This window comes from Salmo salar, chromosome 22 (genome assembly GCF_965601325.2).
Source record: "Salmo salar chromosome 22, fSalSal1, whole genome shotgun sequence".
Classification (NCBI taxonomy): Eukaryota; Metazoa; Chordata; class Actinopteri; order Salmoniformes; family Salmonidae; genus Salmo; species Salmo salar.
In genome coordinates, this window is record NC_138312.1 from 62,201,720 (window position 1) to 62,225,703 (window position 23,984).

At 46.3% G+C, this 23,984-nt stretch overlaps 1 protein-coding gene across 1 annotated transcript in view; it reads right to left on the bottom strand.

The window, feature by feature from the left end:
• Positions 1 to 23,984, bottom strand: part of pxk (PX domain containing serine/threonine kinase) — a 71,644-nt gene that overhangs the window by 27,423 nt on the left and 20,237 nt on the right. The window contains exons 9-16 of the mRNA XM_082967748.1: positions 15,467 to 15,546; positions 14,340 to 14,501; positions 12,677 to 12,794; positions 10,578 to 10,656; positions 10,039 to 10,165; positions 9,802 to 9,888; positions 4,748 to 4,811; positions 3,056 to 3,115 (exon numbers count right to left, since the gene is read on the bottom strand). Coding sequence (XP_082823874.1) covers positions 3,056 to 3,115; positions 4,748 to 4,811; positions 9,802 to 9,888; positions 10,039 to 10,165; positions 10,578 to 10,656; positions 12,677 to 12,794; positions 14,340 to 14,501; positions 15,467 to 15,546 — 777 coding nt within the window. The remainder of the gene's footprint in view (positions 1 to 3,055; positions 3,116 to 4,747; positions 4,812 to 9,801; positions 9,889 to 10,038; positions 10,166 to 10,577; positions 10,657 to 12,676; positions 12,795 to 14,339; positions 14,502 to 15,466; positions 15,547 to 23,984) is intronic.

Sequence of the window (23,984 nt, forward strand, 5' to 3'; positions counted from 1 at the left end):
AGGGTCTGGTATCTACCATAGAGTTATAGTCTGAACCTGAGGGTCTGGTATCTACCATAGAGTTATAGTCTGGATGAACCTGAGGGTCTGGTATCTACCATAGAGTTATAGTCTGGATGAACCTGAGGGTCTGGTATCTACCATAGAGTTATAGTCTGGATGAACCTGAGGGTCTGGTATCTACCATAGAGTTATAGTCTGAACCTGAGGGTCTGGTATCTACCATAGAGTTATAGTCTGAACCTGAGGGTCTGGTATCTACCATAGAGTTATAGTCTGAACCTGAGGGTCTGGTATCTACCATAGAGTTATAGTCTGAACCTGAGGGTCTGGTATCTACCATAGAGTTATAGTCTGAACCTGAGGGTCTGGTATCTACCATAGAGTTATAGTCTGAACCTGAGGGTCTGGTATCTACCATAGAGTTATAGTCTGGATGAACCTGAGGGTCTGGTATCTACCATAGAGTTATAGTCTGGATGAACCTGAGGGTCTGGTATCTACCATAGAGTTATAGTCTGGATGAACCTGAGGGTCTGGTATCTACCATAGAGTTATAGTCTGGATGAACCTGAGGGTCTGGTATCTACCATAGAGTTATAGTCTGGATGAACCTGAGGGTCTGGTATCTACCATAGAGTTATAGTCTGAACCTGAGGGTCTGGTATCTACCATAGAGTTATAGTCTGGATGAACCTGAGGGTCTGGTATCTACCATAGAGTTATAGTCTGGATGAACCTGAGGGTCTGGTATCTACCATAGAGTTATAGTCTGAACCTGAGGGTCTGGTATCTACCATAGAGTTATAGTCTGAACCTGAGGGTCTGGTATCTACCATAGAGTTATAGTCTGAACCTGAGGGTCTGGTATCTACCATAGAGTTATAGTCTGAACCTGAGGGTCTGGTATCTACCATAGAGTTATAGTCTGGATGAACCTGAGGGTCTGGTATCTACCAGAGAGTTATAGTCTGAACCTGAGGGTCTGGTATCTACCAGAGAGTTATAGTCTGAACCTGAGGGTCTGGTATCTACCATAGAGTTATAGTCTGAACCTGAGGGTCTGGTATCTACCATAGAGTTATAGTCTGAACCTGAGGGTCTGGTATCTACCATAGAGTTATAGTCTGTCTGAACCTGAGGGTCTGGTATCTACCATAGAGTTATAGTCTGGATGAACCTGAGGGTCTGGTATCTACCATAGAGTTATAGTCTGAACCTGAGGGTCTGGTATCTACCATAGAGTTATAGTCTGAACCTGAGGGTCTGGTATCTACCATAGAGTTATAGTCTGAACCTGAGGGTCTGGTATCTACCATAGAGTTATAGTCTGGATGAACCTGAGGGTCTGGTATCTACCATAGAGTTATAGTCTGGATGAACCTGAGGGTCTGGTATCTACCATAGAGTTATAGTCTGGATGAACCTGAGGGTCTGGTATCTACCATAGAGTTATAGTCTGGATGAACCTGAGGGTCTGGTATCTACCATAGAGTTATAGTCTGGATGAACCTGAGGGTCTGGTATCTACCATAGAGTTATAGTCTGGATGAACCTGAGGGTCTGGTATCTACCATAGAGTTATAGTCTGGATGAACCTGAGGGTCTGGTATCTACCATAGAGTTATAGTCTGGACCTGAGGGTCTGGTATCTACCATAGAGTTATAGTCTGGACCTGAGGGTCTGGTATCTACCATAGAGTTATAGTCTGAACCTGAGGGTCTGGTATCTACCATAGAGTTATAGTCTGAACCTGAGGGTCTGGTATCTACCATAGAGTTATAGTCTGAACCTGAGGGTCTGGTATCTACCATAGAGTTATAGTCTGGATGAACCTGAGGGTCTGGTATCTACCATAGAGTTATAGTCTGGATGAACCTGAGGGTCTGGTATCTACCATAGAGTTATAGTCTGAACCTGAGGGTCTGGTATCTACCATAGAGTTATAGTCTGAACCTGAGGGTCTGGTATCTACCATAGAGTTATAGTCTGGATGAACCTGAGGGTCTGGTATCTACCATAGAGTTATAGTCTGGATGAACCTGAGGGTCTGGTATCTACCATAGAGTTATAGTCTGAACCTGAGGGTCTGGTATCTACCATAGAGTTATAGTCGGATTCTGTCTAGCAATCATTAATAACCAATCTGACAGAGCTTGAAGAACAAAAAAATAAATAATAATATGCTAATCTTGTACAATCCAGCTGTGCAAAGCTCTTAGAGACTTGCCCAGAAAGACTCACAGCTCTTAGAGACTTGCCCAGAAAGACTCACAGCTCTTAGAGACTGACCCAGAAAGACTCACAGCTGTCACGGCTGCCGAAGGTGATTCTAACATGTATCGACTTCAAAGGTTCAATACTTATCATCTAATCAAGATTAGTGTTTTATTTTGTGTATTATTATTTTATTTTTTTACAAATGTTAGAATTATTTTGTGTAGATGGTTTAATTGTAATTTTTGTCAACCATTTTAATCCCACTTTGTAACAACAAAACAAATTATGGAGAATGTCAAAGAGTATAAATACTTCATGATGATGATTCACATCGGAATGATTTATGAATGGCAAACGGATTTATCGTAGATCGACTTTATTCAGTTAATTCAACACCTTTTATAAAAACTAGTCAACACCTGCTGTTCAGTTGTCAATTAAAACACAGTAAATAGCCTACAATAAGCTCCTAGAAATGCATCGGACAGAATTTGGTGAGAGTGAAACCTCTCGCTTTGCCACTTCCTCTCTGCTGCGTTTCCCTGTCATGGCTTTGTGACTGGCAGGCGCCTTGTCCTATCAAATCGCTAGAAGATGCATATCGTTCATTCTAAAAAAATTAAAAAAATGGGAGAAGGCTCAATGGACGAGTGGAAAACATTTAAATGAAAAGTAGCCTATTTAATACGAAGTGGAAAATGTATCCGACTGAAAATGAGTGCGTAACAGGCCGATTAGCCGCCAGCCGGCGCTAGTGGAAAACACTGTTAAACATAACAGGCTGATTAGTTACTGAAAGCTGCATATCTTCATGCTAATATAGATGGTACCTACCTGTAGTGTGAGGAGGGGTGGGGGAGGAGGGAGAGGTTGGTGGGGAGCTGGCTCCTGAACCTAAACACAGGAAAGTAGACATCCGATCAGTCAGTCAGCCAGCCAGTCCGCCAGTCCGTCCGCCAGCGAGTCAGTCAGCCAGCGAGTCAGTCAGCCAGCGAGTCAGTCAGCCAGCGAGTCAGTCAGCCAGCGAGTCAGTCAGCCAGCGAGTCAGTCAGCCAGCGAGTCAGTCAGCAAGTGAGTCAGTCAGCAAGTGAGTCAGTCAGCAAGTGAGTCAGTCAGCAAGTGAGTCAGTCAGCAAGTGAGTCAGTCAGCAAGTCAGCCAGCCAGTCAGTAGAAGCATTGCATCGTAAACAGTGTTGCCATGTCAGTGTTGCCAGGGTAAACAAAGCTGTTGTCATCCATGTGTATGGACATTTCCTAATGTCAGTGTTAAAATCCAAAACTATAGAAATATATAACTACCTAAGTCAGGGGTCTGTCCAACCCTGTTCCTGGAGAGCTACCCTCCTGTAGGTTTTAACTACAACCCCAGTTGTAACTAACCTGATTCAGTTTATCAACCAGTTAATTATTAAAACCTACAGGAGGGCATCTCTCCAGGAACAGGGTTGGAGTTAACCTATAGGAGGGCATCTCTCCAGGAACAGGGTTGGAGTTAACCTATAGGAGGGTAGCTCTCCAGGAACAGGGTTGGAGTTAACCTATAGGAGGCTAGTTCTCCAGGAACAGGGTTGGAGTTAACCTATAGGAGGGCATCTCTCCAGGAACAGGGTTGGAGTTAACCTATAGGAGGGTAGTTCTCCAGGAACAGGGTTGGAGTTAACCTATAGGAGGGTAGTTCTCCAGGAACAGGGTTGGAGTTAACCTATAGGAGGGTAGTTCTCCAGGAACAGGGTTGGAGTTAACCTATAGGAGGGTAGCTCTCCAGGAACAGGGCTGGAGTTAACCTATAGGAGGGTAGTTCTCCAGGAACAGGGTTGGAGTTAACCTATAGGAGGGTAGTTCTCCAGGAACAGGGTTGGAGTTAACCTATAGGAGGGTAGCTCTCCAGGAACAGGGCTGGAGTTAACCTATAGGAGGGTAGCTCTCCAGGAACAGGGTTGGAGTTAACCTATAGGAGGGTAGTTCTCCAGGAACAGGGTTGGAGTTAACCTATAGGAGGGCATCTCTCCAGGAACAGGGTTAGAGTTAGCCTATAGGAGGGCAGTTCTCCAGGAACAGGGTTGGAGTTAACCTATAGGAGGGCAGTTCTCCAGGAACAGGGTTGGAGTTAACCTATAGGAGGGTAGCTCTCCAGGAACAGGGTTGGAGTTAACCTATAGGAGGGTATCTCTCCAGGAACAGGGTTGGAGTTAACCTATAGGAGGGCATCTCTCCAGGAACAGGGCTGGAGTTGACCTATAGGAGGGCATCTCTCCAGGAACAGGGCTGGAGTTAACCTATAGGAAGGTAGCACTTCAGGAACAGGGTTGGAGTTAACCTATAGGAGGGCATCTCTCCAGGAACAGGGTTGGAGAGCCTAGCAGTACTGTTATTACCTTGCAGCCTCCACTAGAGCATGCTTTAGCCACATTGAAAAACACAGTTTACGTTTTAGTCTTATAATAAAGAGCTAATAATACATTTCTGTTTGAGCACTCAGCAGGAGAATATCCACGCTCTATTTAAACCCTAGTGCTGATGACATACCAGAGTTGTTGTTGTATTTCACAGAGAGATCCTCCTCGTTCTCATAGGCCGACTGTCTGGACTTCTACAAACAAAACAAAACATATTTCTATCAATGACAATTCTGCTACAAAATGACAATGAATCGTGTGTGTGTGTGTGTGTGCTAGGGATCTGCTTCTTTCCCTTTCAATATGATTCAATATGCATCTAGATAAATGGACTGATACCACACAGGAACGATAAGCATCGAGATAAATGGACTGATACCACACAGGAACGATACACATCTAGATAAATGGACTGATACCACACAGGAACGATAAGCATCTAGATACCACACAGGAACAATACACATCGAGATAAATGGACTGATACCACACAGGAACGATAAGCATCTAGATAAATGGACTGATACCACACAGGAACAATACACATCGAGATAAATGGACTGATACCACACAGGAACAATAAGCATCTAGATAAATGGACTGATACCACACAGGAACGATAAGCATCTAGATAAATGGACTGATACCACACAGGAACGATAAGCATCTAGATAAATGGACTGATACCACACAGGAACGATAAGCATCTAGATAAATGGACTGATACCACACAGGAACAATAAGCATCGAGATAAATGGACTGATACCACACAGGAACAATAAGCATCTAGATAAATGGACTGATACCACACAGGAACGATAAGCATCTAGATACCACACAGGAACAATAAGCATCGAGATAAATGGACTGATACCACACAGGAACGATAAGCATCTAGATAAATGGACTGATACCACACAGGAACAATACACATCGAGATAAATGGACTGATACCACACAGGAACGATAAGCATCGAGATAAATGGACTGATACCACACAGGAACGATAAGCATCTAGATAAATGGACTGATACCACACAGGAACAATACACATCGAGATAAATGGACTGATACCACACAGGAACGATAAGCATCTAGATAAATGGACTGATACCACACAGGAACAATACACATCTAGATAAATGGACTGATACCACACAGGAACGATAAGCATCTAGATACCACACAGGAACAATAAGCATCGAGATAAATGGACTGATACCACACAGGAACGATAAGCATCTAGATAAATGGACTGATACCACACAGGAACGATAAGCATCTAGATAAATGGACTGATACCACACAGGAACGATAAGCATCTAGATAAATGGACTGATACCACACAGGAACGATATGTACAGTTGAAGTGGGAAGTTTACATACACGGGTCGGAGTCATTAAAACTCGTTTTTCAACCACTCCACAAATGTCTTGTTAACAAACTATAGTTTTGGCAAGTCGGTTAGGACATCTACTTTGTGCATGACACAAGTCATTTTTCCAACAATTGTTTATAGACAGATTATTTCACTGTATGACAATTCAAGTGGGTCAGAAGTTTACATACACTAAGTTGACTGTGCCTTAAACAGCTTGGAAAATTCCAGAAAATGATGTCATGGCTTTAGAAGCTTCTGATAGGCTAATTAACATAATTTGAGTCAATTGGAGGTGTACCTGTGGATGCATTTCAAGGCCGACCTTCAAACTCAGTGCCTCTTTGCTTGACATCATGGGAAAAATCAAAAGAAAATCAGCCCAAAATTTTAGACCTCCACAAGTCTGTTTCATCCTTGGGAGCAATTTCCAAACGCCTGAAGGTACCACGTTCATCTGTACAAACAATAGTACGCAAGTATAAACACCATGGGACCACGCAGCCGTCATACCGCTCAGGAAGGAGACGCGTTCTGTCTCCTAGAGATGCACGTACTTTGGTGCGAAAAGTGCAAGACAATCCCAGAACAACAGCAAAGAACCTCGTGAAGATGCTGGAGGAACAGGTACAAAAGTATCTATATCCACAGTAAAACGAGTCCTATATCGATATAACCTGAAAGGCTGCTCAGTATGGAAGAAGCCACTGCTCCAAAACCACCATAAAAAAGCCAGACTACGGTTTGCAACTGCACATGGGGACAAAGATCGTACTTTTTGGAGAAATGTCCTCTGGTCTGATGAAACAAAAATAGAACTGTTTGGCCATAATGACTATTATTATGTTGGAGGAAAAAAGAGGAGGCTTGCAAGCCAAAGAACACCATCCCAACCGTGAAGCACGGGGGTGGCAGCATCATGTTGTGGGGGTGCTTTGCTGCAGGAGGGACTGGTGCACTCCACAAAAAAGATGTCATCATGAGGAAGAAAATGATGTGGATATATTGAAGCAACATCTCAAGACATCAGTCAGGAAGTTAAAGCTTGTTCACAAATGGGTCTTCCAAATGGACAATGACCCCAAGCATACTTCCAAAGTTGTGGCAAAATGGCTTAAGGACAACAAAGTCAAGGTATTGGAGTGGCCATCACAAAGCCCTGACCTCAATCCTGTAGAAAATTTGTGGGCAGAACTGAAAAAGCGTGTGCGAGCAAGGAGACCTAAAAACCTGACTCAGTTACACCAGCTCTGTCAGGAGGAATAGGCCAACATTCACCCAACTTATTGTGGGAAGCTTGTGGAAGGCTACCCGAAACGTTTGACCCAAGTTGAACAATTTCAAGGCAATGCTACCAAATACTAATTGAGTGTATATAAACTTCTGACCCATTGGGAATGTGATGAAAGAAATAAAAGCTGAAATAAATCACTCCACTATTATTCTGACATTTCACATTCTTAAAATAAAGTGGTGATCCTAACTGACCTAAGACAAGGAATTTTTTTACTAGGATTAAATGTCAGTAATTGTGAAAAACTGAGTTTAAATGTATTTGGCTAAAGGTGTATGTAAACTTCTGACTTCAACTGTATCTAGACACACAGACTGATACCATGCAGGGATGATACATATTAGTTTGAAAGCATTCGGAGCTATGCGGTTGGATTAGAGAATTTAATCGGTTCGATGCACCACCCCACTACCACTATCAGATTAGAGCCATAATGGAGACTAGACATCTACCACCCCACTACCACTATCAGATTAGAGCCATAATGGAGACTAGACATCTACCAACCCACTACCACTATCAGATTAGAGCCATAATGGAGACATTACCACCCCACTACCACTATCAGATTAGAGCCATAATGGAGACTAGACATCTACCACCCCACTACCACTATCAGATTAGAGCCATAATGGAGACATCTACCACCCCACTATTACTACCAGATTAGAGCCATAATGGAGACATCTACCACCCCACTACCAGATTAGAGCCATAATGGAGACATCTACCACCCCACTACCACTATCAGATTAGAGCCATAATGGAGACATCTACCACCCCACTACCACTATCAGATTAGAGCCATAATGGAGACTAGACATCTACCACTATCAGATTAGAGCCATAATGGAGACATCTACCACCCCACTACCACTATCAGATTAGAGCCATAATGGAGACATCTACCACTACCAGATTAGAGCCATAATGGAGACATCTACCACTATCAGATTAGAGCCATAATGGAGACATCTACCACTATCAGATTAGAGCCATAATGGAGACATCTACCACCCCACTATTACTACCAGATTTTTGGGCAATGTAGTCTGTGTTTTTTGTCCCCTCACTTTGGTTCTGAAATCACCATCCCCCACTAATTAACTAGTCATTTTTGCAGATTAAGTGTTTTGAGCTAGTAATGAATCAATATTTATTGTTAACAAATGAGCTATGACAAAGCCAATGAATATAATAGCACAAATTTGGATTTCGCCCCGAACTCAAAATCAAATGGTTTAGACCATTTGGAAGTTTTTACAGGGGCTCCAGAAGAGCGCAGCTGTCCAAGGCACTGCATCTCAGTGCTAGAGGCGTCACTACAGACCCTGGTTCGATCCCGGGCTGTATCACAACCGGCCGTGAACGGGAGTCCCATAGGGCGGCGCACAACTGACCCAGCGTCATCGGGGTTAGGGGAGGGTTTGCCCGGTGTAGGGCGTCATAGTAAAATAAGAATTTGTTCTTAATCGACTTGCCTAGTTAAAAAAAATTATAATATTAATTCTCTTCTCGCACTTCGGCCATGCCTTACAAAAGTGATTGCTGTCCTCGTTATGAAATTTCAACTTTACCCTGTAAAAATGCACATATACACTGACTGCTCAAAGGAAAACTACCAAAACTATTGCTGATGGTGAACCTGATCTAAATAAAAATCTATTGTAAGCCTCGCTCAGCAGGTATAGCCAGATGAGAGTTGTCTCCGAGTTTACTGTTATTCTGGTAAAAAATAAATAAATAACTATGTTCGACGGTGAACTGGCGATTCGTAAAATTGCAAGTGATTTTCTGACCAATGCATGTTACATGTTGATTGGTTTGGAGTCCACGGACCGATGCACTTGTATCTTACACATTCGAATCGAGAACTTATGCGTATCGTTGAATCATTACCACTGGTGGAAAAAGCACCCAATTGTCAATCTTGAGTAAAAGTAAAGATGCCTTCATAGAAAACGACTCAAGTCGTTTTTTTTTACTTGAGTAAAAGTATTTGGTTTTAAATGTACTTAAGTATCAAAAGTAAAAGTAAAGTATAAATCATTTAAAATTCCTTAAATTAGGCAAAGGATTTTCTTGATTTTTCAATTAATGGATTGCTAAAGGGTACTCTCCAACACTTAAAAAATAAAAATAAAAAGTCTAATAAAATAATAATTACAAAATAAAAAACGCATTTGTGTTTAGTGATTCTACCAGATCAGAGGCAGTAGGGATGACCAGGGATGTTCTCTTGATAAGTATGTGAATTAGACCATTTTCCTGTACTTTTGGGTGTCAGTAAAAAAGTATGGAGTAAAAAGTACATTATTGTCTTTAGGAATGTAGTGAAGTAAAAGTTGTCAAAAAAATTAAATAGTAAAGTACAGATACCCCCAAAAAACAACTTTAGTTCTTTAAAAGTATTTTTTTTAACTTAAAGTACTTTATACCACTGATCGTTATATCCCTAGTGTATGTGTTTGCAAGTACCGTGCCGGTCTGTCTGTGCGAGTGTTCTCTACCTTTCTAGCCAGTATCTTCCTCCTCCTCTTCTCCTCCTCTGAGTCGTGGTGGGACTGAGCTCTGGTCAGCCTCCTGTGCTGCTGGTTCTGAGGAGATGATCAAACACCAATCAATTATTCAATCGTTCCTTTCTTCCATCCAGCCAGCCATCCATCTACCCCAGCTTTTCTGGCTCCCGGGAACTATCCATCTTATCTGGCTCCAGGAAACTGGCTGTAAGGAGTAAATATACCAACCGTTTTCTGCTCTTCTTGGAGTCGCTTTTCCATGCACTCTTTGGCAGTTTTCAAGGCGTCTCTTAATTTGGTAGGGATCTTGAACTGGAGTTTCTCTGAGTGAAACAGCAGCACGTCGCTGAACAGCCTGCAGACAGAGAGAGAGACAGAGAGAGAGACAGAGAGAGAGACAGAGAGAGAGACAGAGAGAGAGACAGAGAGAGACAGAGACAGAGAGAGACAGAGACAGAGAGAGAGACAGAGAGAGACAGAGACAGAGAGAGACAGAGAGAGACAGAGAGAGACAGAGAGAGACAGAGAGAGACAGAGAGAGACAGAGAGAGACAGAGAGAGACAGAGAGAGACAGAGAGAGACAGAGAGAGACAGAGAGAGACAGAGAGAGAGAGAGAGAGACAGAGAGAGACAGAGAGAGACAGAGAGACTTCATTATTGACCGTTTTCAAAGAATCGTAATGTGCAGCGCTTGTGTGTTATCTATCATTGGTAGGCTATGATGCGATCTTCTCACTGATGGGTTGTTGAAATGTACTCTACTCACGGTGTCTGCAGCAGTTGTGCAACAGTGGGCATCCCGGTCTTACAGGCATCTGTGGACAGGATGGATTGCAGCACAGACACTACGGAGAGAGGAGAGGACAGGAGAGAGGAGAGAGGAGAGAGGAGACATCAGGAGAGAGGAGAGAGGAGACATCAGGAGACGTCAGGAGAGAGGAGACATCAGGAGAGAGGAGACATCAGGAGAGAGGAGACGTCAGGAGAGAGGAGACGTCAGGAGAGAGGAGACGTCAGGAGAGGGGAGACGTCAGGAGAGGGGAGACGTCAGGAGAGGGGAGACGTCAGGAGAGGGGAGACGTCAGGAGAGGGGAGACGTCAGGAGAGGGGAGACGTCAGGAGAGGGGAGACGTCAGGAGAGGGGAGACGTCAGGAGAGGGGAGACGTCAGGAGAGGGGAGACGTCAGGAGAGGGGAGACGTCAGGAGAGGGGAGACGTCAGGAGAGGGGAGACGTCAGGAGAGGGGAGACGTCAGGAGAGGGGAGACGTCAGGAGAGGGGAGACGTCAGGAGAGGGGAGACGTCAGGAGAGGGGAGACGTCAGGAGAGGGGAGACGTCAGGAGAGGGGAGACGTCAGGAGAGGGGAGACGTCAGGAGAGGGGAGACATCAGGAGAGGGGAGAGGACAGGAGAGAGGAGACATCAGGAGAGAGGAGAGGACAGGAGAGAGGAGAGGACAGGAGAGGGGAGAGGACAGGAGAGAGGAGACATCAGGAGACATCAGGAGACATCAGGAGAGGGGAGACATCAGGAGAGGGGAGACATCAGGAGAGGGGAGACATCAGGAGAGGGGAGACATCAGGAGAGGGGAGACATCAGGAGAGAGGAGACATCAGGAGAGAGGAGACATCAGGAGAGAGGAGACATCAGGAGAGAGGAGACATCAGGAGAGAGGAGACATCAGGAGAGAGGAGACATCAGGAGAGAGGAGACATCAGGAGAGAGGAGACATCAGGAGAGGGGAGACGTCAGGAGAGGGGAGACGTCAGGAGAGGGGAGACATCAGGAGACGTCAGGAGAGGGGAGACGTCAGGAGAGGGGAGACGTCAGGAGAGAGGAGACGTCAGGAGAGGGGAGACGTCAGGAGAGGGGAGACGTCAGGAGAGGGGAGACGTCAGGAGAGGGGAGACGTCAGGAGAGGGGAGACGTCAGGAGAGGGGAGACGTCAGGAGAGGGGAGACGTCAGGAGAGGGGAGACGTCAGGAGAGGGGAGACGTCAGGAGAGGGGAGACGTCAGGAGAGGGGAGACGTCAGGAGAGGGGAGACGTCAGGAGAGGGGAGACGTCAGGAGAGGGGAGACGTCAGGAGAGGGGAGACGTCAGGAGAGAGGAGACATCAGGAGAGAGGAGACATCAGGAGAGGGGAGACGTCAGGAGAGGGGAGACGTCAGGAGAGGGGAGACGTCAGGAGAGGGGAGACGTCAGGAGAGGGGAGACGTCAGGAGAGAGGAGACGTCAGGAGAGAGGAGACATCAGGAGAGAGGAGACATCAGGAGAGGACAGGGAAACATCAGGAGAGAGGAGAGGACAGGGGAGACATCAGGGTCATGTTCATTAGGAGAAAGGATAGAGAAATGTAAGACCTTACAGAGGCACCACCATTCAAAAGACTGCGTAGTAGAAAAAGCTCAGAATTGGGCTTCCTGTGTAAACGCAGCCTAAGTAGTGTAGGTACTGGTGTGGGACGCTGGTGTGGGACCGACCCACTGTGGTGTGGGACGCTGGTGTGGGACCGACCCACTGTGGTGTGGGACGCTGGTGTGGGACCGACCCACTGTGGTGTGAGGTACTGGTGTGGGACCGACCCACTGTGGTGTGAGGTACTGGTGTGGGACCGACCCACTGTGGTGTTAGGTACTGGTGTGGGACCGACCCACTGTGGTGTTAGGTACTGGTGTTGGACCGACCCACTGTGGTGTGGGACGCTGGTGTGGGACCGACCCACTGTGGTGTGAGGTACTGGTGTGGGACCGACCCACTGTGGTGTGAGGTACTGGTGTGGGACCGACCCACTGTGGTGTTAGGTACTGGTGTTGGACCTACCCACTGAGGTGTTAGGTACAGCAGGGTACTGGTGTTGGACCTACCCACTGAGGTGTTGGGTACAGCAGGGTACTGGTCGACAGGCACAGCATCAGGAGGTCTTCCGTACGTCATTTCATACAGTAAGTGTCCAAACGAGTATACATCTATACTCTCTGTCGTCTGAAAGGGTTAACAAGAACAATACATTAGGGTATGCACCCCAAAGTCCTAGTGGCTCTGCTCAAAAGTAGTGCACTATGTAGGGAGTAGGGTGCTAGTTGGGAAGGGTGCTAGTTGGGTAGGGAGTAGGGTGCTAGTTGGGCAGGGTGCCATTTGGTAGGGTGCTATTTGGGTAGGGCGCTATTTGGGTAGGGAGTAGGGCGCTAGTTGGGTAGGGAGTAGGGCGCTAGTGGGGTAGGGCGCTAGTTGGGTAGGGAGTAGGGCGTAGGGCGCTAGTTGGGTAGGGCGCTAGTTGGGTAGGGAGTAGGGCGCTAGTTGGGTAGGGGGGTAGGGCGCTAGTTGGGTAGGGGGTAGGGCGCTAGTTGGGTAGGGGGTAGGGCGCTAGTTGGGTAGGGGGTAGGGCGCTAGTTGGGTAGGGGGTAGGGCGCTAGTTGGGTAGGGAGTAGGGCGCTAGTTGGGTAGGGGGTAGGGCGCTAGTTGGGTAGGGGGTAGGGCGCTAGTTGGGTAGGGGGTAGGGCGCTAGTTGGGTAGGGGGTAGGGCGCTAGTTGGGTAGGGCGCTAGTTGGGTAGGGGGTAGGGCGCTAGTTGGGTAGGGAGTAGGGCGCTAGTTGGGTAGGAGTAGGGCGCTAGTTGGGTAGGGAGTAGGGCGCTAGTTGGGTAGGGAGTAGGGCGCTAGTTGGTAGGGGGAGGGCGCTAGTTGGGTAGGGGGTAGGGCGCTAGTTGGGTAGGGGGTAGGGCGCTAGTTGGGTAGGGGGTAGGGCGCAAGTTGGGTAGGGAGTAGGGCGCTAGTTGGGTAGGGAGTAGGGCGCTAGTTGGGAAGCAGGTTTGACATTTACAGAAAAACAATACATTTAAAAACACTCGTCACCACAGAACACTTATAATCCACGTCATCACCCCTTTAGACTGGTTTCCCAGACCTTGACTCAATTGGAATAGACTTTTACTGGAGATTCCTTCATTGAGAATGCTTTTTAAATTAGGAGCAGGCTTCACCTACGTCCTCAAAACCAGTCCTTTAAGTAGGGCTCTGAGTTTTCCCTAGTGACGCCCTATGTAGAAAAGGTGGGTACTGTCCGACACTGCATTCCCATGTGATCTGTATTAATGACACTACCATAACTATCTAAAACGGACAGTGTAGTCTTTCAGCAGACGGTCTCATCCAGAGCCACTTACAGTAGTAAGTGAATACATAAATACATTTAAAAAAATCCCATTACTTTTTCATATTGGTCCTCTGTGGGAATCGAACACACAACCCTGGTGTGGCAAGCAACATACTGTACCCACCGACACACATCCCGCTGTACCAACCGAACCAGGGCAGACCCGGCCCGCCAGGCCGAACCAGGGCAGGCCCGGCAGGCCGAACCAGGGTAGGCAGGCCCGCCAGGCCGAACCAGGGCAGGCCGTCCCAGGGCAGGCCCGCCAGGCCGAACCAGGGCAGGCCGTCCCAGGGCAGGCCCGCCAGGCCGAACCAGGGCAGGCCGAACCAGGGCAGGCCGAACCAGGGCAGGCCCGGCAGGCCGTACCAGTACTTACGTTGATTTTCCTGAACTGTGTGATGTAGGGCCGGTAGTACGAGGGCAGGCCCAGCAGGCTGTTCTCTATGTCCAGTACTTTACATGTGTTATCTTCTATCACTATGTTAGAGGCATGGAGGTGACCGTACGGAAAGCCTTTGTCATGGAAGAACTTCAGAACCTGACGGGAAACAAACACAACAAGAGTTTAGGATGGTGTCACTCTGAACATGTAGCAAAACCAAGTGACTGGACTGCCATTGATTGAAATAGGAATTAAGGACCGTGGCTTTAACAGTGACATGTAGTGTGACAAATGACATTCAATAGCTGCAGGGGGGTGATAATCTGGAGTCTAATCCAGAGGGTGACACCGCCCGATCCTGGGGGTGCTGAACATGGCCTTGAGCTGTGTGTGTGTGTGTGTGTGTGTGTGTAATGTCCCAGGGGTGGTTGAGGGAATAAAAGATATTGAAAGACCACATTTTACAAATATTATAGTGTTCCTTCTTTCTGTGTGCGTTTACATTTCCAGAATCTGTCTTCCATATATGTCTTTGATCTACTGCAGCTCCAGACCACTGTGTGTGTGGGGCGAGTGTGTGTGTGTGTGTGTGTGTGTGTGTGTGTGTGTGTGTGGGTACCTCTAGAATCTGTCGTCCGTAGGTCCTGATTTGCTGCAGCTCCAGACCACTGTGTGTGTGTGTGTGGGGCGAGTGTGTGTGTGTGTGTGTGTGTGTGTACCTCTAGAATCTGTCGTCCGTAGGTCCTGATTTGCTGCAGCTCCAGACCACTGTGTGTGTGTGTGTGGGGCGAGTGTGTGTGTGTGTGTGTGTGTGTGTGTGTGTACCTCTAGAATCTGTCGTCCGTAGGTCCTGATTTGCTGCAGCTCCAGACCAGAGTGTGTGTGTGTGTGTGTGTGTGTGTACCTCTAGAATCTGTCATCCGTAGGTCCTGATTTGCTGCAGCTCCAGACCACTGTGTGTGTGTGTGTGTGTGTGTGTGTGTGTACCTCTAGAATCTGTCGTCCGTAGGTCCTGATTTGCTGCAGCTCCAGACCACTGTGTGTGTGTGTGTGTGTGTGTGCCCTGCGCGCGGGCCGAGCTGCGCTCCGCCCTGTGTGTGTGTGTGTGTATGTGTGTGTACCTCTAGAATCTGTCGTCCGTAGGTCCTGATTTGCTGCAGCTCCAGACCCTGGATGTGTGTCTGTGGGGTGTGGCGAGTGACTGTCTCTCATAAAGGCCTCTTTAGGTTTCACCTACAGTCAGGAAGGAAAGCTTCAATTGAAAATTAACCAACATGAGAAGTGTAAAAAAAATTAAAAAACATAGCAAAGGTTATGGTTTTAATCCTTTACACTCCTACCCGTATACGGGTTGAAAGGTTATGGTTTTAATCCTTTACACTCCTACCCGTATACGGGTTGAAAGGTTATGGTTTTAATCCTTTACACTCCTACCCGTATACGGGTTGAAAGGTTATGGTTTTAATCCTTTACACTCCTACCCGTATACGGGTTGAAAGGTTATGGTTTTAATCCTTTACACTCCTACCCGTATACGGGTTGAAAGGTTATGGTTTTAATCCTTTACACTCCTACCCGTATACGGGTTGAAAGGTTATGGTTTTAAACCTTTACACTCCTACCCGTATACGGGTTGAAAGGTTATGGTTTTAATCCTTTACACTCCTACCCGTATACGGGTTGAAAGGTTATGGTTTTAACCCTTTACACTCCTACCCGTATACGGGTTGAAAGGTTATGGTTTTAATCCTTTACACTCCTACCCGTATACGGGTTGAAAGGTTATGGTTTTAATCCTTTACACTCCTACCCGTATACGGGTTGAAAGGTTATGGTTTTAATCCTTTACACTCCTACCCGTATACGGGTTGAAAGGTTATGGTTTTAATCCTTTACACTCCTACCCGTATACGGGTTGAAAGGTTATGGTTTTAATCCTTTACACTCCTACCCGTATACGGGTTGAAAGGTTATGGTTTTAATCCTTTACACTCCTACCCGTATACGGGTTGAAAGGTTATGGTTTTAATCCTTTACACTCCTACCCGTATACGGGTTGAAAGGTTATGGTTTTAATCCTTTACACTCCTACCCGTATACGGGTTGAAAGGTTATGGTTTTAATCCTTTACACTCCTACCCGTATACGGGTTGAAAGGTTATGGTTTTAATCCTTTACATTCCTACCCGTATACGGGTTGAAAGTGGCAGATTTGGACACAAATAAACACCTACATTGGAATGCAGTGGCTGTACAGTAACACGCTATACATGAGGTCAGAGGTCAGAGGCTGTACAGTAACACGCTATACATGAGGTCAGAGGTCAGAGGCTGTACAGTAACACGCTATACATGAGGTCAGAGGTCAGTGGCTGTACAGTAACACGCTATACATGAGGTCAGAGGTCAGAGGCTGTACAGTAACACGCTATACATGAGGTCAGAGGTCAGAGGCTGTACAGTAACACGCTATACATGAGGTCAGAGGTCAGAGGCTGTACAGTAACACGCTATACATGAGGTCAGAGGTCAGAGGCTGTACAGTAACATGCTATACATGAGGTCAGAGGTCAGAGGCTGTACAGTAACACGCTATACATGAGGTCAGAGGCTGTACAGTAACACGCTATACATGAGGTCAGAGGTCAGAGGCTGTACAGTAACACGCTATACATGAGGTCAGAGGTCAGAGGCTGTACAGTAACACGCTATACATGAGGTCAGAGGTCAGAGGCTGTACAGTAACACGCTATACATGAGGTCAGAGGCTGTACAGTAACACGCTATACATGAGGTCAGAGGCTGTACAGTAACACGCTATACATGAGGTCAGCGGCTGTACAGTAACACGCTATACATGAGGTCAGAGGTCAGTGGCTGTACAGTAACACGCTATACATGAGGTCAGAGGTCAGAGGCTGTACAGTAACACGCTATACATGAGGTCAGAGGCTGTACAGTAACATGCTATACATGAGGTCAGAGGTCAGAGGCTGTACAGTAACATGCTATACATGAGGTCAGAGGTCAGAGGCTGTACAGTAACATGCTATACATGAGGTCAGAGGTCAGAGGCTGTACAGTAACATGCTATACGTGAGGTCAGAGGCTGTACAGTAACACGCTATACATGAGGTCAGAGGTCAGAGGCTGTACAGTAACATGCTATACATGAGGTCAGAGGCTGTACAGTAACACGCTATACATGAGGTCAGAGGCTGTACAGTAACACGCTATACATGAGGTCAGAGGCTGTACAGTAACACGCTATACATGAGGTCAGAGGCTGTACAGTAACACGCTATACATGAGGTCAGCGGCTGTACAGTAACACGCTATACATGAGGTCAGAGGTCAGTGGCTGTACAGTAACATGCTATACATGAGGTCAGAGGTCAGAGGCTGTACAGTAACATGCTATACATGAGGTCAGAGGCTGTACAGTAACATGCTATACATGAGGTCAGAGGTCAGAGGCTGTACAGTAACATGCTATACATGAGGTCAGAGGTCAGAGGCTGTACAGTAACATGCTATACATGAGGTCAGAGGTCAGAGGCTGTACAGTAACATGCTATACGTGAGGTCAGAGGCTGTACAGTAACACGCTATACATGAGGTCAGAGGTCAGAGGCTGTACAGTAACATGCTATACATGAGGTCAGAGGCTGTACAGTAACACGCTATACATGAGGTCAGAGGCTGTACAGTAACACGCTATACATGAGGTCAGAGGCTGTACAGTAACACGCTATACATGAGGTCAGAGGCTGTACAGTAACACGCTATACATGAGGTCAGCGGCTGTACAGTAACACGCTATACATGAGGTCAGAGGTCAGTGGCTGTACAGTAACATGCTATACATGAGGTCAGAGGTCAGAGGCTGTACAGTAACATGCTATACATGAGGTCAGAGGCTGTACAGTAACATGCTATACATGAGGTCAGAGGTCAGAGGCTGTACAGTAACATGCTATACATGAGGTCAGAGGTCAGAGGCTGTACAGTAACATGCTATACATGAGGTCAGAGGTCAGAGGCTGTACAGTAACATGCTATACGTGAGGTCAGAGGCTGTACAGTAACACGCTATACATGAGGTCAGAGGTCAGAGGCTGTACAGTAACATGCTATACATGAGGTCAGAGGCTGTACAGTAACACGCTATACATGAGGTCAGAGGTCATAGGCTGTACAGTAACATGCTATACATGAGGTCAGAGGCTGTACAGTAACATGCTATACATGAGGTCAGAGGTCAGAGGCTGTACAGTAACATGCTATACGTGAGGTCAGAGGCTGTACAGTAACATGCTATACATGAGGTCAGAGGCTGTACAGTAACACGCTATACATGAGGTCAGAGGTCAGAGGCTGTACAGTAACATGCTATACATGAGGTCAGAGGCTGTACAGTAACATGCTATACGTGAGGTCAGAGGCTGTACAGTAACATGCTATACATGAGGTCAGGCTTTGTGCTTCACAGCTCTGTATGGGTTTTGACTGACAGGCGATCTGAACTTGAGCACTGCGCATCACAAGAAGCTCCCCCCCATCCCTCCTGCTGATTGGTCTTGCTAATGTTGTGTTGTCAGAGTGAGGGACATGCTGTACATTAAAAAGGACTCCATGTATTTTGAAAGATGAGACGTTGAGGATTATAATAAAATACAGCTTTGACGTCATACGAGCCAAAACACCCGAGTCCAAACGTGCACTTCACATTACCCGATTATAAAATTATAAATTTACAGTGTCAACATTTATGATCACTGTGTTTGATTGTACAGTTGACAAATAAAATCTGATTTGTTACGTTGGTTAAACAACAGGTGTGGACTAAAACAGTGAAATGCTTATTTACAGGCCCTTGTGAACAGAGTCAATGATAACATGGCTCTATACACAGGGTACCAGTACTGAGTAATGATAACTAGGTTATATACACAGAGTACCAGTACTGAGTCCATGATAACTAGGTTATATACACAGGGTAGCAGTACTGAGTAATGATAACTAGGTTATATACACAGGGTACCAGTACTGAGTAATGATAACTAGGTTATATTCACAGGGTACCAGTACTGAGTAATGATAACTAGGTTATATACACAGAGTACCAGTACTGAGTCCATGATAACTAGGTTATATACACAGAGTACCAGTACTGAGTAATGATAACTTGGCTATATACACAGAGTACCAGTACTGAGTCAATGATAACTAGGTTATATACACAGGGTACCAGTACTGAGTCAATGATAACATGGCTATATACAGGGAGTACCAGTACTGATAACATGGCTATATACAGGGAGTACCAGTACTGAGTCAATGATAACATGGATATATACACAGAGTACCAGTACTGAGTCAATGATAACATGGCTATATACACAGGGAGTACCAGTACTGAGTCAATGATAACATGGCTATATACACAGGGAGTACCAGTACTGAGTCAATGATAACATGGCTATATACAGGGAGTACCAGTACTGAGTCAATGATAACATGGCTATATACACAGAGTACCAGTACTGATAACATGGCTATATACAGGGAGTACCAGTACTGAGTCAATGATAACATGGATATATACACAGAGTACCAGTACTGAGTCAATGATAACATGGCTATATACACAGGGAGTACCAGTACTGAGTCAATGATAACATGGCTATATACACAGGGAGTACCAGTACTGAGTCAATGATAACATGGCTATATACAGGGAGTACCAGTACTGAGTCAATGATAACATGGCTATATACACAGAGTACCAGTACTGAGTGGATGTGCAGGGGTACGAGGTAATTGAGGTAGATATGTACATATAACTAGGAATAGAGTGACAGATAATAAACCGTAGCAGCAGCTTATGTGATGAGTAAAAAGTTAGTACAAAAACTGGAATTTCAGCGCCCAGAAGAATAGCCCGCAATTACATACGACATTGTTCTTTTTGATAAAGTTTTTAGTCGTTTTTGATAGCGCCAGGTCCAGTCCACCCACACCAGTCGGCGCTCAACGCAAATCGTGGAGTTGAGTTAGCTAGGCTGTATACAGTATTTGACAATATACCGGTATTGATACGAGGACCGGTTTGGGTTCCCCCCCCCATTTACCTTCTATAACGGTATTTCAAATGTTGTGGTTTGTTAAAATGTGATACTTAACTTCGGCGCTTCCCACGCCCTGCCCCTTCACTCATGGAGAGAACCGTTCCTTGATCACAGAGTGACGAGCAGGGTTGACATGTCTGCGGCTTTCCATTCATATTGGCCTATTTGAAAAACAATGTTGCGGGTGAAAATGTATTGGTCGCGGGTTGCAGGTTTGTAATGCACCTTCTAAATTGCATCGTGACCGCCATGGCATTTATATAGAAAATGTAAAATTAACATTAAAATTTCACAAAGACAGTGAGGCAGGCTGTTGTCGAGAGAGAGAGGGAGGGCCGGAGAGGTGTGTTCAGGGAGCGGTGCAGCTAGTTGAGTGAGTGAGGAGAGCAGCGCCAGCTTCATGACAAGTGATGCGAGAACAAACTAACTAAACAGCACTAGCTAGCTACATCACGTTCCTAGTGATGTACTGGGCTGTCTTCACCACCCGTTGGGAGGGCCTTGCGGTCGTGGATGAAGCAATTCTCGTACCAGGCCGTAATGCAACCGGGGTCAGGACGCTCTGGATGGTGCAGCGGTAGTATTTCGAGAGGACCCGGGGTGGCATGCCGAATTTCTTCAACTGCCTTAGAAAGTATAGACGCTGTTGCGCCATCTTGACAAGAGTCGTGGTCTTTGTCAAGTCCTCAGTCCCCTAGGAATATAAAACTGCAGACTCTCTACTGCAGTCCAGTTTATGTGGATCACGTTCAGCTTTGGAAAACGAAAGCACCTGGTCATCCGGAGCAGCGACAGTCTTCCACGATAGCTCGAAGGGAGCACAGAATGTGTTAAACTCGTTTGGCAGGGAGACTTCGGTGGGTACGGATATCTCCGTTCATCCAGGGTTTTTGGTTGTGGGTATGTCCGGATTGTGAGTACAACATCAGCATAGTCAACTTACACACAGCTCTGACACACACTTAACCCACCAGACATGCCACCAGGGGTCTTTTCACAGTCCCCAAATCCAGAATAAAGAAAGCGTACAGTATTATATAGAGCCATTACAGCTCAAATGAACAGCAAACCTGTTTTTTTTTTTAACTGATAAAGCAACACTTCACAACACCTCTCCCCTATTTGACCTAGATAGTTTGTATGTATTGATATGTAGGCTACGTGTGCCTTTTTAAAATAAATATATGCATCTCTGTCCTTGAGCTATTCTCGTCTACAAACATGATGTATTATATCATGTTTCATGTGGATCCAAAGGAAGATTAGCTGCTGCTTTCACAACAGCTAATGGGGATCATAATAAAAATAAACCCCCCCCCCCAAAAAAAATCAACACATTTCCTAAAGCCTGTGAAAGACGACGTACTGTATATTCGTCAACGTTGATGGGTCCTGGAGGATGGCTCTTTGAACATAGTTAAATTAATATTTAAAAAATAAATAAATAAATAAGTCCTGCAGCATTGAATCTGCCTCCTCAATTTCATTGCAAAAACCTAACACTAATATCGTATTAGCTAGTCATGTTGGCAATAGAACAAGCTTTTAAAATGGACGCCCACCTGACCCAGATATGGTATTTAGAAAAAGGACTGTTTTTGGATTGCGTAAACAACAGTAAATTGTGTGATGGCGAGGACACAGGGTTGTGTTCCGAACAAAACTACAAGTGTGCTTTCTCTAGTTCCTCAACAGCCACAGCTCGTAAAGCTCAAAATAGCTTCTTATGTTACTAAATATATCCAGAGTATTTTCAGATTATCATCAACAACAAAATGCGGCGAAAAGTACAGTAAATGTAAAATGCAGTGTAATGCTTGGATTCAGTCTTGTGTCAGGAGAACTGTTGTGTCTTCACCTTTAGTCTAATCATGTTCCCATAATCTCCTAATTGTTCCCGTTCAATTGCTACCATGGTTATGATTTTCATATTTCTTCTGTAAGAATCATATCCATATAGGCCATTTCCCAGGAGTGTGAAGGGGTCAGATCAACCTGAGAGCAGCAGCAGCACCACGGTCAGATCAACCTGAGAGCAGCAGCACCACCACGGTCAGATCAACCTGAGAGCAGCAGCACCACCACGGTCAGATCAACCTGAGTAGCAGCAGCACCACCACGGTCAGATCAACCTGAGAGCAGCAGCACCACCACGGTCAGATCAACCTGAGAGCAGCAGCACCACCACGGTCAGATCAACCTGAGAGCAGCAGCACCACCATGGTCAGATCAACCTGAGAGCAGCAGCACCACCATGGTCAGATCAACCTGAGTAGCAGCAGCAGCACCACGGTCAGATCAACCTGAGAGCAGCAGCAGCACCACGGTCAGATCAACCTGAGAGCAGCACCACCATGGTCAGATCAACCTGAGAGCAGCACCACCATGGTCAGATCAACCTGAGTAGCAGCAGCACCACCACGGTCAGATCAACCTGAGTAGCAGCAGCAGCACCACGGTCAGATCAACCTGAGTAGCAGCAGCAGCACCACGGTCAGATCAACCTGAGAGCAGCAGCAGCACCACGGTCAGATCAACCTGAGAGCAGCAGCAGCACCACGGTCAGATCAACCTGAGAGCAGCAGCAGCACCACGGTCAGATCAACCTGAGAGCAGCAGCACCACCACGGTCAGATCAACCTGAGAGCAGCAGCAGCACCACGGTCAGATCAACCTGAGCGCAGCAGCACCACGGTCAGATCAACCTGAGCGCAGCAGCACCACGGTCAGATCAACCTGAGAGCAGCAGCAGCACCACGGTCAGATCAACCTGAGAGCAGCAGCAGCACCACGGTCAGATCAACCTGAGAGCAGCAGCACCACGGTCAGATCAACCTGAGAGCAGCAACAGCACCACGGTCAGATCAACCTGAGAGCAGCAGCAGCACCACGGTCAGATCAACCTGAGAGCAGCAGCAGCACCACGGTCAGATCAACCTGAGAGCAGCAACAGCACCACGGTCAGATCAACCTGAGAGCAGCAGCAGCACCACGGTCAGATCAACCTGAGAGCAGCAGCAGCACCACGGTCAGATCAACCTGAGAGCAGCAGCAGCACCATGGTCAGTAAGCACAAAACAGGGAGATATTAGTTGAATTTGTCCAATAAGAAACGCTTGTTTGGTTTTCGTTGTTATGGTGTGTCCTAATGAACACAACCCAGCCGTGATGATATGTTTACCTGACATACGGGATCCCTCAAGGTGCCTTTCACCTTACATACGAGATCCCTCAAGGTGCCTTTCACCTGACATACGAGATCCCTCAGGTGCCTTTCACCTTTTTTGTTTTATTTCCCCTTTATTTAACCAGGTAGGCAAGTTGAGAACAAGTTCTCATTTACAATTGCGACCTGGCCAAGACCTTACCATACATACGAGATCCCTCAGAGTGCCTTACCTTACATACGAGATCCCTCAGAGTGCCTTACCTTACATACGAGATCCCTCAGAGTGCCTTACCTTACATACGAGATCCCTCAGAGTGCCTTACCTTACATACGAGATCC